At 41.6% G+C, this 15,376-nt stretch overlaps 3 protein-coding genes across 5 annotated transcripts; 2 read left to right on the forward strand and 1 right to left on the reverse strand.

Moving 5' to 3' along the window:
• Positions 1–272: 272 nt before the first annotated feature.
• aldh3b4 (aldehyde dehydrogenase 3 family, member B4) lies at positions 273–4,559 on the forward strand. 2 transcript variants are annotated; one of them, XM_071899777.2, is made up of 10 exons: positions 273–325; positions 893–1,088; positions 1,287–1,397; positions 1,733–1,853; positions 1,957–2,042; positions 3,214–3,295; positions 3,379–3,768; positions 3,867–4,033; positions 4,135–4,234; positions 4,360–4,559. In XM_071899777.2, exons 1-10 carry the CDS (start codon positions 273–275, stop codon positions 4,557–4,559), a joined length of 1,506 nt encoding a protein of 501 aa, XP_071755878.2. The 2 variants fall into 2 exon arrangements, with proteins under 2 accessions (XP_071755878.2, XP_071755877.2); XM_071899776.2 differs by lacking the exon at positions 273–325 and adding an exon at positions 750–811.
• Positions 4,560–4,923: 364 nt separating this feature from the next.
• Positions 4,924–6,764, reverse strand: mmab (metabolism of cobalamin associated B). The gene is made up of 9 exons (XM_071899775.2): positions 6,638–6,764; positions 6,328–6,386; positions 6,140–6,233; positions 5,987–6,044; positions 5,820–5,892; positions 5,615–5,712; positions 5,459–5,523; positions 5,291–5,350; positions 4,924–5,195 (listed from the first exon to the last, which is right to left on the reverse strand). Exons 1-9 carry the CDS (start codon positions 6,739–6,741, stop codon positions 5,111–5,113), a joined length of 696 nt encoding a protein of 231 aa, XP_071755876.1. The 5' UTR covers positions 6,742–6,764; the 3' UTR covers positions 4,924–5,110.
• A 307-nt stretch (positions 6,765–7,071) lies between these two features.
• Positions 7,072–13,722, forward strand: mvk (mevalonate kinase). Of its 2 annotated transcripts, XM_071899780.2 has the most exons (10): positions 7,072–7,369; positions 7,537–7,684; positions 8,254–8,398; positions 10,068–10,223; positions 10,703–10,806; positions 10,979–11,024; positions 11,225–11,315; positions 11,778–11,897; positions 12,051–12,204; positions 13,480–13,722. In XM_071899780.2, the coding sequence occupies exons 1-10, from the start codon at positions 7,292–7,294 to the stop codon at positions 13,629–13,631; spliced, it is 1,194 nt and encodes a 397-aa protein (XP_071755881.1). In that variant the 5' UTR covers positions 7,072–7,291; the 3' UTR covers positions 13,632–13,722. The 2 variants fall into 2 exon arrangements, with proteins under 2 accessions (XP_071755881.1, XP_071755884.1); XM_071899783.2 differs by lacking the exon at positions 7,537–7,684 and having other exon boundaries at positions 7,294–7,369.
• Positions 13,723–15,376: the final 1,654 nt, after the last annotated feature.

Consider the following 15,376-nt stretch of genomic DNA (forward strand, 5'->3'; position numbering starts at 1 on the left):
ATGATTGACGAGCAAATATTAGCAGACCGACTCGGTTTGTCACATTAATACGAGGATATGGGAATGAGAAAGTCTCTGATAATCGTTTTCTCGAATAACGTGGCGGATTATGGTGTAAATGCGCGCGCCTGAATCCCATTTTCTGTTGTGCTCGGCCCCTGCGCTGTGTTACTCTTCTTGACAGGTGAGCGGTGCAGGTGGGATCTCCATGCCACTTGGGAATTTGGACACTATAGCTCAGCTGTCTACCTGCCACCACAGGATCAATAACTATGAGCAGTCCGCCGAGCCCTTCTCCCACACGATGGTTCAAGGCACTGCGAAGGTAAATGCACAGATGGGACATAATAATTTGATAGTGGGGTAATCTGAATTGGATATTTTTTAAGCAAGCTTAGCGAGATAACGACTTTGACCTACAGTAACCTGTCACATGTGTGTGTTTAATCCATTCATGAAAAACTAAAATGAGATGCCTCTGTTGATGCTGGCCTTGGTCCAAATCTACACAATGGGTTGACATGGCAGTGTTAAAACCTCCTGGCCTTTAGTTGGAATAGAAACCCACGCTAGAGCTGATTTGATTTTTGCTTTGTTGGTGTGCATCACCTGATTGGTTGGAATTATTAGGAATTTCACTATCCTCTCTGCTACTGGGGCTTTCCTCAACTGGTACTGTGACTAGGCTTAACTGCACACTAAATCTGTTCAGAAAGGCCAACACTATAGAAGTCCTGAATAGGGTAAACATGAGTGGAAAAGTAAGGGCATGTTATGCTTGCCAAAGGAACGGCCGGTTAACCTGCAGAAGGTATGATGTGATATGTTATGGATAGACTTGATATGTAAATGCCCTGTGGTGTTAACTGGCGACTTAACTGTTATGTTGCAGGACCAGGCTGGGGGAGCCTTGCTTGAAGACGTATCCTCTGGAGTGTGTGGATCTGCTGAAGAGGGCTAGAGCCGCCTTCCAAGCTGGACGCACCGCTAAGGAAAGCTTCAGACTGGCTCAGCTGGAGGCCGTAGTGCGAATGCTGGTGGAACATGAGTGTGACTTTGTGGACGCTCTTGGAAGGGACCTGCATAAGGTGTGGGGTGAAGCTGTTTGATCAGTTATCTGGAATATTTCTGTCTGCAGTGTTCATGTTAATGAAATAAGTTATTATATTTAAAACTGACACTAAGACATAGTGGTTCAAATTGTTGGAACCACTATCCTCCAGAGGTTTTTAGCATTTGTGTCCGTATTCTCTCTTTTAAAATTTTTTTTTTTTTTTTTTTACCAGCCACGGTTCGAGACAGTTGTGTCAGAACTCATCCTTGTGAAGAACGAGGCTCTTCACGCCATCAACAACCTCAAAAAGTGGATGCAGCCACAGCGTGTGGAAAGGAACCTGGTGAGATGCATGTACTTGTAAACCTTTTTCACAGCCAACATCTTCATAAACATTATTTGGATTACTAGATTATTTGGATTACAAAAATTTGAATTAAGTCATTCAACCTTTTGGAGAGAACATTCCGTCTCCCGGCTACAAAGCAATGCATTGTGCTTGGCCCGCCAAATCAGATTAAAACTTCAGCTGCCTTTCCCTGTTTTTAAGATTAAACTGGGCTGATGGCGTTTCCCTTGTATTAGTCAGCTTGCACACTGATGAACTTGGCCCAGTTTGACCCATGAGTGTCCCGTATCAGCTTGTGATCTAATGCTGAGCTTGTCTGATTGCTGCAGTCCACCACGTTAGATGAGTGTGTGGTGGTAAGTGAGCCGCTGGGCGTGGTGTTCATCATGGGGACCTGGTGTAGTCCTGTCCAGCTCTGTCTGGTGCCGCTGGTAGGAGCCATAGCAGCAGGTGCAGTAAAAACTTTTCACTCCTTCACATAGCATTGCTTTTTCCTCACCCAGGCTCACTGATAATTTGACAACCACTGATGCACTGTGTCCCCCCTCTGTAGGAAACTGTGCAGTCGTCAGCCCCTCTGAGCACACCTCTCACACAGCAGAGCTTCTCCACCGTCTCATCCCCTCATACCTGGACAATGTGAGTAGTGACAAGACAGCATTGCTCCACATAGCAAGATGGACCTTATTTGTCTCGAAGTCTCACAAAGATGGATTTCATCTATCATTTTTTGAGAGGTTTCTATTTGCTTGGTAAATAATTTGAAAGGAATCAGTGGCATTGGATTTTCATCCCGCTCATCAGGGGTAGTGACATAGTGAAATGATAAATGGAGAAATATGATTTTTGAGTGTTGCAGTTGGGACAAAACCAACCTCGGTCATTACTGACTTAACAGTTGTAGGCTCCAGCAAAGAAGCTTCTGTGACTCACTGGTAAGAGTCTACTTAGGAGCAGGACACCTCTTGGTCTGTGTGCTTTATAAGACGGCACTTTTTCACAAAGACTCAGATGAGCAGGGCGACATATGATAGACCGTGAAACCTTTGTACACAGCCTTTTATGTGGCAATGTTGCGTCCATCAAATACACAAAGGCAAACATAGAGTGGCTTTGTCTTCAACAGGCCTTTGAGCTACTTGTCTGCTCACAGCCAATAAGCTGTGGGTCTGGATACTTAAGGACAATGGGTCTGGTCTGTGTCTAGTACAGACTACAGAAAGTAAAATGAAGTCACCAATCTCCCTTTTCATGTGGTATCCAATGTCTCCTAGGTGACTTAACAAGATTGAGCTCCAACTCCTCTTCCCTTTTGGAGTGTCCCTGGTTTAAGACATAATCTGTTAGATTTGATCAACCAACTGAAGAACAGATTTGACTAATAGAATAGCTGATTTTATATGTGCAAATTGCTTTCACCCCATCACCGTTTACAAATGAATAAAACAATTTAAAATGTTGTACAATCTGGTTTATAATGGCACAGGTTAAAATGTTTTCTGAATGAACATTGCCATACTAGGCAACTTGTCAAGTTTAGGTTGCTCCAAGACGGCCACAAAAAGTGACACTGGATTTGAATTCCAATCGTTATCCGTATTGAGGCTTTATTGGGACTAGATGTGATCAAATATTAGAGCGTGCATCCACCTTTTGTCACCCAAGACTCTAATGACTGATCAGTTGGCTAATTGGATATCATGGTGCAACTCTATTATGTACATTGATTGTTGACAGTGTGATATAAGGACACATTATGCCAAACTGAAAAATTGTAATCATCTGATCTAAAATTCTTGTTTTCTTCAAGGAATGCTTCCATGTGATACTTGCAGGCACAAATGACTTGGCTGAAGTAGTGGAACTCAAATTTGATCATGTCTTCTTTATAGGTAAAGATGAAATGCACTCAGGTTCAAAATTTGTTTGTTTCTGAATCGTTCTTAATGTGTTAAGTGTGACTATCAATCCCCAGGAAGCAGGGAAGAGGGAAGCAGAGTGGCTCAGGCAGCAGCTCGCACGCTCACACCTGTCACCCTGATTTTGGGTGGCAAGAACCCATGTTATGTGGACCAGCAGTGTGACATCACCACTACGGCGCAGCGCATTGCCTGGGCACGTTTCCACAATGCTGGACAAAGTCTGGTGGCTCCCGACTACATCCTGTGCCATGTGGATGTCAAAGCCCAGCTGGTCCAGGCCCTGAAGTGCTGCCTGATGCAGTTCTATGGTTTTGATCCCCGAGAGTCCCAGAGTTTTGGGCGCATGGTTAATGTGGAGATCTTCAACCATACTAAAGACATGCTGTGGAGGTCTGGCAAGGTGGCTGTGGGCGGGCAAGTGATTGAAGCGGAGAAATATATTGGTAAGAGTCATCTATTTGGGATTCTTTTAAATGCACCCAACAGTATAATATGCAATGCATTTGATGCTGTTGTACACATTTTATTTTTCTGTCTGAAGCCCCAACAATTCTGACCGAGGTGGTGGAATCGGACCCCATCATGCAACATGAAGTTTTTGGCCCGGTTCTTCCAATTCTGACCATAAACAACGTGGATGAGGCAATTGCCTTCATTAATAAGCAAGAGAAACCTCTCTGTGTGTATGCTTATTCCAGCAACAGCAAGGTAAAAGGCAGAAATGAATGTTATATATTCAGTATTCATTGTACAGGCCTTGGGCAGCCAATATGTATTGTATTTATGCATTCACCTTCTTGACAACGCAGGTCATCTCAAGGCTAATGAGTGAGACCTCTAGTGGAAGCTTTTGCTCCAATGACAGCATCCTGCAGAGTCTGATGGTGGTTCTGCCTTTTGGTGGAGTTGGTAAGTCAGTGGCATGCAAGTGTCAGAACTGAGAAATAGGACTACAGATTGTGCCAAACATAGTGGTGGAATAATACTGCCAGGAATATATATATCAACTCTCCCAACACCTTTTAACTTGACAGGTGCCAGTGGAATGGGTTCCTACCATGGGCGCTGCAGCTTTGATACCTTCTCTCACAGGAAATCATGCCTGCTAAGAGGCACGCGGTTTGAGTGTGTCACCTATCTGCGTTACCCACCCTATGAAGACCGCAATCTGTCTCTAATGACATGGGCCAGTACTCTCTCCCAGAAGAGCCAGGGCTGGTGCCAGATCCTGTGACTGTGTGGGAGGGTGATGACAGAGCCATGTGGGAAGAAAGCTGAACAAGCAGCCCCGACACTAAAATTTACTGTTAGTGTAATAAAAATAGATGGGAATAAAATCCATTGGCATACAGCCATATCTAACCGAGGGAGATCATTATCCATTCTAGTGATTAGTGATTCTGTAGTATTTTCAGTGTGGGATCACAATTATGCCATCAAGAATAACAAGGGTTGATCTCAATTATTTACAGCTTCTCTGGGAAAGTACTATCTGACTGTACATCAACATATCAACTGTATGTTAAATATAGTTGGTAAAGCAAAAATAAATGACTTAATACCACTGTTTTTGATATACAAATGTATTGACTGATTGTTATTGACATTCAAGTTTGTTGTGCTGAATATGGCCCCCATCCTCACATTATACTAGGAAACAAGTTGCATTAGAAAACATGATTTGGACCTGTAGAATTATCTTTAATATATTTACAAGTGCAGTCTTTATATAGTTATCCCATTAACAGATGAGGCTTCTGTTTTCATCCTCGCACAAGAATCTGGTTATTGAGGTCTTGTGTAGATTTTCTCTTCATTGCCTTCTTTCATGGCTGCATATCTGGCCACAGTGAACAGGTAGTCGCTCAGTCTGAGGGAAAATGTTAGGACATTTATCAGATGGGGAAAATTGAAATCATGTAAACCATGTTACCATATTCATTATCAAATATGCGCCGTACTGACCTGTTCAAAAATTTTGCAACATCTGGATCTGCTTCCCCCGAGCGCACAATAGGAGCAACACTGAAACAAGAGCAGAGACCTGTCAACCAGTGGTGCCAGTGAATCAAGACAATTAGGTCATTTTGAGATTTTGAGGCATTCAAGATGTTACAAGATGTTTAAACTGACCTGCGCTCTGCTCTGCGACAGATTGTCCGAGCTACGTGCAAAGCAGCACTACTTTTTCCTCCCGACTGCAAGACATAATACATAAATATTACTGCATCATGAAAGACTGGGATCTCACAGCAACTCCATGTCTCATTCAAGTGTGAATGGGCTTACAGGCAATATGAAGTTGGTCAGTGGTGGGAGTTCTGCTGTAAATGTATCAATCCAGCTTTCCAGGTCTGCAACTGGTTGAGGTGTAAATTTGGTTTTCTCTTAAAAAAACAAACAAAAAGTTAGTCAATAGATACTAGACCACACAATCAAGAGACAAATCCATTTCTATTGATATGCTCCACAGCATTAAACTAAAATAAATTACTTATGTGACTTTCTCTTGCAGATGACCGAGGGGTGGCAATATTGGAGCCCACATCTTGTAAAACACATTGTATCTATGGAATGAAAAGTGGAATTAATATGGAAAATAAGCCTGATTGAAATTGTCAGCACTGAAGGAGGCTAAAGAATACAAGCTGTAAGTCAAACCTTGTCCAGCTGATATGTGAATGTATGACCTTTGTCGAGGCAAAACTCTCTGGCCAAGCTGTAATGTACAATTCAACATGGTCAGTTTGGTCAGGCAGACTACAGAACTAAAGTTAAAACAGACTGTGACATGTGAGTAGTACTGAAAGATACCCTATAGCTGATGACAATTCATCTGTAGTTCCTAATGCTTCAAAAACATGATCTTCCTTTGGCCTCCTTTCTCCTGTGAATGTGCTCGAGAAACCTTTTAAAGACAAGAGCAAAAATCAACTAAACTTTTGAAAGGTCAATACAGTGGAACGTGATTTTACAGTGATACCCAAGTTACACACACCAACCTTTGTCTCCAGTTTTGGTGTATATTTTGGGGACCCTGCTGTCTCCTTCAGTGGCATAACTGTTAGGGAATAAGCAAAAAATAACTTGCTAAGTACAATTCCAGAGGATGTTTTCAGTAGGATTAACAGTTAAGGCTCTAACTCAAGATATGTCTTTACTAAAATGTATTTATTCCTGTAGCCTACCCTCCTGTATAGCATGTTACCCAGTAGTCTGGTACATTACATAGCTAACCTTAGCTACCTGAATAACGTTAGGCTGTCAACTATTTGCTAATACAGTTGACAGACGACAGGGATGCACAACTACCTTCTCTCTGAGCCAAATGTTTTCTTTGTCCACTGCACGTTTAGACACCTGCCTGTCCTTACAAAACAACGCAAATGAGAGGGTTTAAAAATGACCGTAGCCATGTTGTTTTTGGCCCACTCGCAGCTGCAGGGCAGAGGGATAGTAGCTAGTGCCTTTTGTCCCTCAGTAGTGTCCGTAGTTCAATGGGAGGCTCTTTTTAATCGCACGACCAATGGCACGAGCATAGTTATTCGGGTGGTGGGAGAGCGCGGGATGATGATTGGACAGAATAATATATGTGCCAGTAACTCTAGCGCTCATTGGATATTGGAAGCCAAACCCATGTTCGTCCCTCCTCGTCGGTGTCTTGTGTTTTGACAAGTTCACGCCTGAGTGTACAGAGTCTGTGCTCAATATTAAATGTTAGACTCTACACAGTCTGTCATCATAAATGTACTTTGCTAAAAGACGTTATAGCTACGACCCTGTATGAGAATACAGTGCGCATCAAGAGCTCGCGAACAGAGGTACCAGTGTTAGCTTGCCTACTGTCTATTTAGAGAGGATTAACGTTAGCTAGCATTTTTAGTAGTTAATATAACTCGAAACAGCTATTGAACTATCCAGTCTCAGACACTTTTCTCTACTCTTGAAACTGAATGCATTATAGAAATGCACGTCAAGGAATGTATCGTGTCTGCTCCGGGAAAATCGATCCTGCACGGAGAGCATGCAGTTGTGCATGGAAAGGTGAGTGAAACTGAAGCCTGCTGGGATGTGCCACCATTTAACTTTATCTCTTATTAAATGTATGAGCTTTTGTGATTTTAAGGCAAGGTTTATCAGTCAGTATCAGACATAGTTAGTGAAATAAGCCTATATTAGTCATTAATCTATTTCTTGTTGCTCCATACCAGGTGGCTCTTGCTGTCAGTCTGAACCTGAGAACATATTTATACTTGAAGGCCAGCTCCACTGATAAAGTTTGCATCAATCTCCCAAACATTGACACATTCCTCTGCTGGGACCTGTCTGAACTGAAGCAGCTTATTCCTGATTCCTGTGGTAAGTGATGGTACAGGGTTGGGGACTGTTAGGACCTATAATATATTTTAGTGAAGTTAAAAGGATGCAAAACCCCATAGTACTTAAAGGAGAACAGCATTCAAATGTTTTTCCATTGTCTCAAACAGTGCAATTTGTATTAATGAACGTTCACTGCTGTCCCCTATAGCCAGAAATAAGAGATAAGAGTTTGTCCACTTCTAAATCTGTGATATCACATCATTGTCCAGCATCACTGGAAAAGGTGACTGTGAGAGCTGTGAGTTTTTGAAGATATAAGTACCTTTTCTGGATCAGATTAGTTATCAATGCCTGAAAATGCTCCTCATCATTTGGGTGGTAAAGTCAGTCTTCCATTTACTGTCGAGCAAAGACAGAGAGAGCACCTTCAGTTTGTATATCGTTATGGTATCACACTGTCTTTCGTTTGTGGCTTCCTTTTTTAAAAATCATACATGTATCAAATATGAAATATGAAATGAAACATGGATAAAACAGGTGGGGCAGATCAAACTATGTCACAAAACAGTTGTATGATCATTGCTGTGTTTTGTCATGTCTTTCTAAAGGTAAGAGGGAGGAGGCAAAACGTCTGGATGCTGAACTTGTCAGGAGACTGCGTGAATTTGTTGGTGTAACCAATGGAAACTTGGACACTCGTAACATGGCCACCTTAGCCTTCCTCTACATCTACCTCTCTCTGTTTGGATCAGGGTGAGTTAGTGGTATTCCAGTTGATACAGCAGCTGTCTGATATGTCGGGGCTCTAATACATATTCCTTTTCTCCGCAATTTTGATATGATTAATAATTTTTTCATTTTATTTTTTAATCTAATGTGCTCAGAGATGGCCACAAATACAAAATCATATCACAGGATATTTTTGCTACACCAGTTCAACACTTGACATCAGTATATATTGTACACTAGTTAGTTTTAAATTCTTTTCACAGTAGTTGGACATAGAAGCAACGTTATACAATCACACTGATAAAATACAGTGATTAAAAAACACAAAGAGAAACAAATTATTGATTTGCACAGACAAAATAAAAAACCAAGGGGAAAAGTCGAGCTGACATGCAAAGACACAGCTGAGAAGGATAACAGAATCTAAATGACAACAAATCCTAACATGGTGGGAAAGAAGTTCTACTTAAAATATAAAAATGATTGATGATGATCAAATGAATTACATCTGACCTTACAAGGAACAAAGTAATATTTGTTGCATCTACTGTCAGGGCGCTGTGGCATTGACCCTTACACGACTTACTATTGTTTGCTTATAATGTTGGCAATCTAGGAATTTAAGCTTATTCTTCTGTTGCGCTCATTGTAAGTTGCTCTGTATCAACTAAATGCCTAAAATGTTAATGTAGAAGGTGCTAGCAGAATACAAGAAAGGTCAAAGGTACTGTAGGTATTGTAACTCTCTGTTGTCCTGGAGGTTTATTAAACTGGTGCCTGCCTTGAAACTGTCATGCAATCACAGCTCAAGTGATCTAGTTCTTATATCTTTACTGTTTGACAAACTGAGACAATGAAGAATCACAGATTGGTCAATCTCTTTTAAAGATCTTTTGGAAGTAAAACTTGTTTTATCTGGGAAAATTTACTCAGTATGGGTGTAGGTGAGAAGAGGGATCAGTCCTGGACCCTTTTCACTAAATCTGAAAGATCTGCCCTGCTTGAAATGAAGATGGTGAAAAGAGACAGACAGAGAGACAGGATGTTAGTTTTGGAGACTCCAGCATCTGGGAACAGGGAAGATGCTCAGGAACATTAGAGCTGCAGGTTGTGTGGAGGCTTAATCGGGGCTGACACGGTGCTGGCGTGTCTGAGAGAGGTGATGGGTTCTGACAGGATGGCCACTAATGAGAGTCTGGCACTGGGCCACACTGCAGCCTTTAACAAGTCTGGATGTGTTTTTCCCTTGGGAGAAGAGCCGGACAATTAGTTTAGAGTATCCTCCTGTCTGCCCAAAAGCAGCTTCTCTGACAGACATTGACAGCAGAGCGGAGTTTCTGTTGCACATATACACACTTTGCTCCTCCTCGTAAAAATGATTTACAAGTTTGATCGTGATTGTAGAAAATGGAGTAATTCTTGATTTAATTTTCTAAAAAGTAACAAAAAAGGCAGTGTTAATGAGGAAAAAAGTCCTTTATTTTCTATTATAAATAGTAATGCTTTTAGGCTTTGCGGTTATTCTCATTTTTGGGATGCAGTTACAAATTCCTATGGTCAGCAGTGTGATTACTCATATATTTTTACTGTCAAAAACAACCTGTTATTACAGCAGTATATACTATAATGCAATATTATGGGGAAAAAAAACTTCCAGCTTTATATTTTTTTGTTTTGTTTTTGTTTTCCTAAGCGATTTGCCCAGCCTGACGATGTGTGTGTGGTCAGAGCTGCCGACTGGAGCGGGACTGGGCTCTAGCGCTGCCTTCTCCGTGTGCCTCGCTGCCGGTCTGCTCTCCGCAAGTGGAGCCATTTCCACTCCTCTCAAGGAGTGGGATAACACCGCCAGGTAATGACATTACATTAAGAGCCACTCTGTCATGAGCTGTGTATGCCGGCTGCGTAGAGTAGACCACCGTCGTGCATGGACAGAATAAGAAGGCTGGCCTAATGAATACGCTCTTAAAAGGGCACTTCACTGAAAAACAAAGATGATTTAATATACATGTTATCTCACACGCATCCCATAAATTGTAAACAGTCTTGCACAAATTTCTTTGGTTTGAGAGTAATGGAGAATTAATGTGTTTGAATTGCCCCATTATAATTCTCAGGTTAGGAAGTTAATATATAAGTAAGATAAGATCACACCAAAGACACAAATTAACTTTCAGATATATTGTGCCTGGAATATTCATTTACTGAACATGCCATGTTCCTCCCAGATGTGTTTGGTCAGGAGTTGGTGAGGTAGTTAAGTTGGTAGTGGGGCAGAAAGGGTCTGTAGGCCCACTGAAAGTTACACTGCTCAACGCTGTGTGATTACAGGTGGTGTCAGGAGGATATGGAGCTTATCAACAGTTGGGCTTTCCAAGGAGAGATGATCATCCATGGTAATCCTTCAGGGGTGGACAACGCTGTCGGGACATGGGGTAAGGCCGGAAATGATCTACCATATGGTACAGATTATATTAAATTATACTCCGCTGTGCCTCCACAGACACACAGTGCACACTTCAAGGCAAGCATCTGGGCATTGTAATATCATTGCTTATAATCATTTGATGATTATCTGTTTAATGATGTTGATTTCCCTTCATGCAGGTGGCATACTGAGATTCTTGTCTGGGAAGATAATACCATTGAGCAGGTACTGTAAAGTGTTTGAGGGGCACATTTTTATTCCATTTCAATTAAAATGATGAACACACTAATAAAGAGAAACAATCTTGGTATAATTGTTTTTTTACCAAAACAATATAAATGTTGTCAGGATAAGATTATTGCATTAATGGAGCACCTGAATGTTACTGCACTATAAACTCTAATCTGTCTGTTTTTTACTTCCAGGGTGCCACTGTTAAGAATCCTCCTCACTAACACCAAAGTACCACGTAGCACCAAGGTACTTGTTGCCGGGGTGAAGGACAAAATTAATAAGGTACTAAATGGTTACTTCCTCCCCCGTGTGTTACTTCCCGACACTGTAATTAATGTAATCGGCAGTGCTTTTGCATGGCAGATACTCTGGGGCCTGGCGTTGAGTGCCTTCATAAAATATTGAAATTAAACTCTTAGGCAGCACCCTGTGTGCTGTTGCCTTGGTGACAGCAGCAGGTGTGCAGATTTCTGCCTCAGACATAGATGGGCCTGGTTGGTGTTGTGGCAGTGTTGTGATCAGGATAGAGCAAAATCTAAGCCAAACCTGTCATTTTATATTCCATATTTGTATACAGTTTATTAGTCATAAAGCAGGTATTGCCAACTTTTAACACATGTGAACACTTGTTGCTTAGCACATACAGTTTACTTGCAGCAAATACATTATGGAGGCATTGTGCTGTGCAGGAGCAAGGGGGGAAGTTGTTGATTCACTATTGTTTTCTTCCTTTCCCATCTCTAGTTTCCCTCTATCATGAACCCTGTGCTCGATTCAGTTGATGCGGTTTCCTGCACTTGTGAGAAAATCCTCGCAGAGATGACCAGTCAGCCAATCACAGGAGAGCACTACAATGTTCTAGAGGTACAAAACACGAGTAGATTGTGTGAAGCACTGTGCATTATAAACAAGTGTGTTAGAGGTCTTAAACCCAGAAACTCTTGTTCCTATCCACTCGACTGATTCCTCCCTAAGAGGCACAGGTGGTGATTACAGCTTGTGTCATGTCACCCGTAGGAACTTATTGACATCAACCAGCACCATCTGAACGTGATGGGTGTGGGACACCCTGCCCTGGACACGCTGTGCCGGGTCACCCTGGCCAGAGGGCTCCACAGCAAGCTAACAGGCGCTGGAGGAGGGGGGTGTGGCATAACGCTTCTGAGACCTGGTATTGTAGGCCTGTTCATTTCTACTGAAATTCACTTATTACTCTTAAACTGGCAATTTATCCTACTGTGCATGTCATTTTAGATTTTTTTTATCAGGAGAAAAACGGTAAAGTCAAGGGTCTATGTCTTTTTTTTTCAAAGAAAAGTAGTTATGTTATGTTATACAAGATATGTAGTCATCACATCACATCTCAACTCAAGATAATACGCATCATTTAATTTAGTCTCACATGCTGATGAGACTATATTACATCCTCAAATGGATTTATCTCATACTGAATTCAATTTGATGAGGACAAGTGAGCCAAACTGTCAGGCTCCTACTGACAACAAATGTTATATTTCCCTCTCTCTTCCTTTCTGAAAAAGCCATTTGAGTGGCAGGATATGATGAGAAGCCAGCACAAGAGAGTCCTTTGGTGTGTGGGTACTGTGCAATTGGTTATGAGTAAACTTTTTATCATCCTCTCTTTGACAAAACAAACAAGCAAAGAACCTGTGAATTCAGTCTTTGTTTATGCCTGCAGCCCTCAGCACACTGAATTTTAATAAGTTTAAAACCCCCTAAATAGATTTCCAAATGTTGATTTGTTTTGTTAGCAAGTGTTTCTATCTTTGTGAATTGCAGCTGTTTTCAGAAAGATCCCCCAGTGTCTGCCTCCTAAAACGCTGTCTGAGAGTCTTGACGGTAAAGCTCTTTGAGTTAAGGAAGCAAGCGCAGAGTGAAGTGACTTGGCCGTTATTTTACCATTCTGTTAAAAGCTTCTCTTGCATCTGAAGTCGTAAATTTTCAGGATGATTTATGGTTCGCGTTAGCATTGCTCTGCAGCTGTGTCCTCCCTGTCCAGCTGAAGTGCTAAGCCCCTTCCTGGGTTTCGGAGCATTTCCCTTGCTCCGCACAGCAGGGAACTACCAGATGTTTATTTTTGTTCATCTGGGGGATTACTGACTTAACAGATCGGGGTGTTTGTTTGGCTCCAGTTGTGGCACCGCTGGCACATGCCCTTCTGCTGTTAGCGGCAGGTTCACTTCTCACATCTGACACCTGACTCTGAAAGCACCACTATAGAGACATTTGCACTGAATTTCGATCATTACATACATAGATAGATAGATAGATAGATAGATAGATAGATAGATACTTTATTGTCCTACAAGAGGAAATTTGGTTCCACCCTGTATACACAGCCTCACATACATACACATCCTTTAGCAGATGTCTCATTAGTTTGACATGAGTAATCACAACTTTTTTTGACCTGTTTATTTTCTAGAAACGGATTGCTCCGTTGTCCAGAGCACAATACAGGACTTGAAAGACTGCGGCTTTGACTGCTGGGAAACGAGTATTGGTGGCCCGGGTGTCCAGCAGCACTCTGCTCTCTCTGTGAAGGAGGAGATTCTGGAGATTTTAAACAATTACTGAGACCCACCTGTGGCTGTGGCTGAACAAGAGGACGTATGGACTGTTTGGGTGTTGTTGCCTCCAGACCTGAGTTGACCTGAACTATTACAGTGGCCGGAGTGGATCATATGACATTTCATCCATGCTTAGCAGGCAAATAACGCTGTAATGCAATGCTTAAAATCATACCTGATGGATCAACTCATATCAATTTGGACAGAGCTTCTTAGAATGCCCTAATTACAGATTTCCCTGACTAAAAATCATCTAATGTGATGTTTTGGGACTAACAACAAGGCATCTGTGTCTCTGAGAATTTGCAGATATTTTGTTTTTGTAAACTCAGAGTTCAGAAATATCTTGGAATGAAACGGATGTTATCTTCAGTTGGAGCATCTCTTGGAGTGATCCCTTGTTCAACGTTGGATACAATTGTGTGTGTAGAGCTCTCTGTCCAGTAGATGGCATCAAAATTGCACAAATGCTTTTTCAAACAGAGGATTGAATGAAAGAGGTTCTGATCAACTGATTAATGTGTAAATTAAGTACTGGCACAGTTTAATTTATAGATTCATTTAAATCTTTAAAGCAGTAGGGCCAGCCCGTTTTAATGGATTAGATGATCATCAGTCATTGGCTCTTAATCGCTCCTTTCTGGCATCATAACATTATGCATTAAGGTGTTGGATAAAACTAGATCTAAAGTGGTTGTTCTGTGGGATTGAATTCACAAAGAGCAATGGAGGGAAAAAAACTGTTTTATCAGTCAAGTTATTTGGTTAGTCAACAAAACCCAATGACTATTATTCAAAAAAGATTTTTTATTGGTCTTGACAGTCCAACAAAGGAGCCAATGAAAGTGACTGTGCTTTTATTTCTCTGCATCACAAACACAGTTAGTGAGAACATGTCTTTGTGAATAAGCAGAGACCAGGAAATGATAACTTCACAAATTCAATGTGAATACTATTCACATGCAATGTGAAACTTCTCTCTCATGAATCATCATTATCAAGACAGATGTAGGCTGCTTCTGAGCAAAAGCGTCCTGTATAATGCTGCCGCGCGCTCTTATTGTGTTCTGTTTTTTCCATAAAAGTTTTCAAATGTAAAACTGTGCAGAAACGGAATGAGATTTGATTTGTTCCAGTCTAAGTAAATCAAGAATATCTCCTTTCGGTTTGGTAAAATGTGTCTCAAAATTTGCCCTTTTAAAGTTTTGGCAGGTCTCATTTCAGAATTATACAAGCCATGCGCTGTTCACTTCTGTCCTAGCAGAGCGACTGGCTGTGTTTTGTTTTGCTAATAAAGGATGGGAAGAGGGGCACAGGAGGAGTGTGTGGCCTCTCTGGAGCCTCTGGATTACCGTCACTATAATGTGGATCAACAACAACCAGCGTCCTTCTGTGAGTCACACATTTGTGCTGACACATATGCACACACACAAGCTTTCCCAAATTCTTTTTTACCTAAGCGCTCATCCTCCTAAGCATTACAAAATATTCTGCAAATGCTGCAGATACCGAATGCGGGCATGTTTAGAATATCCCTGATTTGGGAAAAGGTCATTGTGGGATTCATGAGTTTTGAATATCCATTTCATTTTCTATTTTTTAAATGTCAGGAAGATTGAGTAGTACGAATCTGGCAGTGTATGTGAATAAACGACATTTGTCACCCTCCCTCCTCTTCCGCCTGGCGCCCCCTCTGTCCTCCTGAATTGTGTCATCTTTATGTCAGGGCAGCCCCCTGTCAGTGCACCGCAC

Source organism: Centroberyx gerrardi, chromosome 8, assembly GCF_048128805.1.
Source record: "Centroberyx gerrardi isolate f3 chromosome 8, fCenGer3.hap1.cur.20231027, whole genome shotgun sequence".
NCBI classification, from domain to species: Eukaryota; Metazoa; Chordata; class Actinopteri; order Beryciformes; family Berycidae; genus Centroberyx; species Centroberyx gerrardi.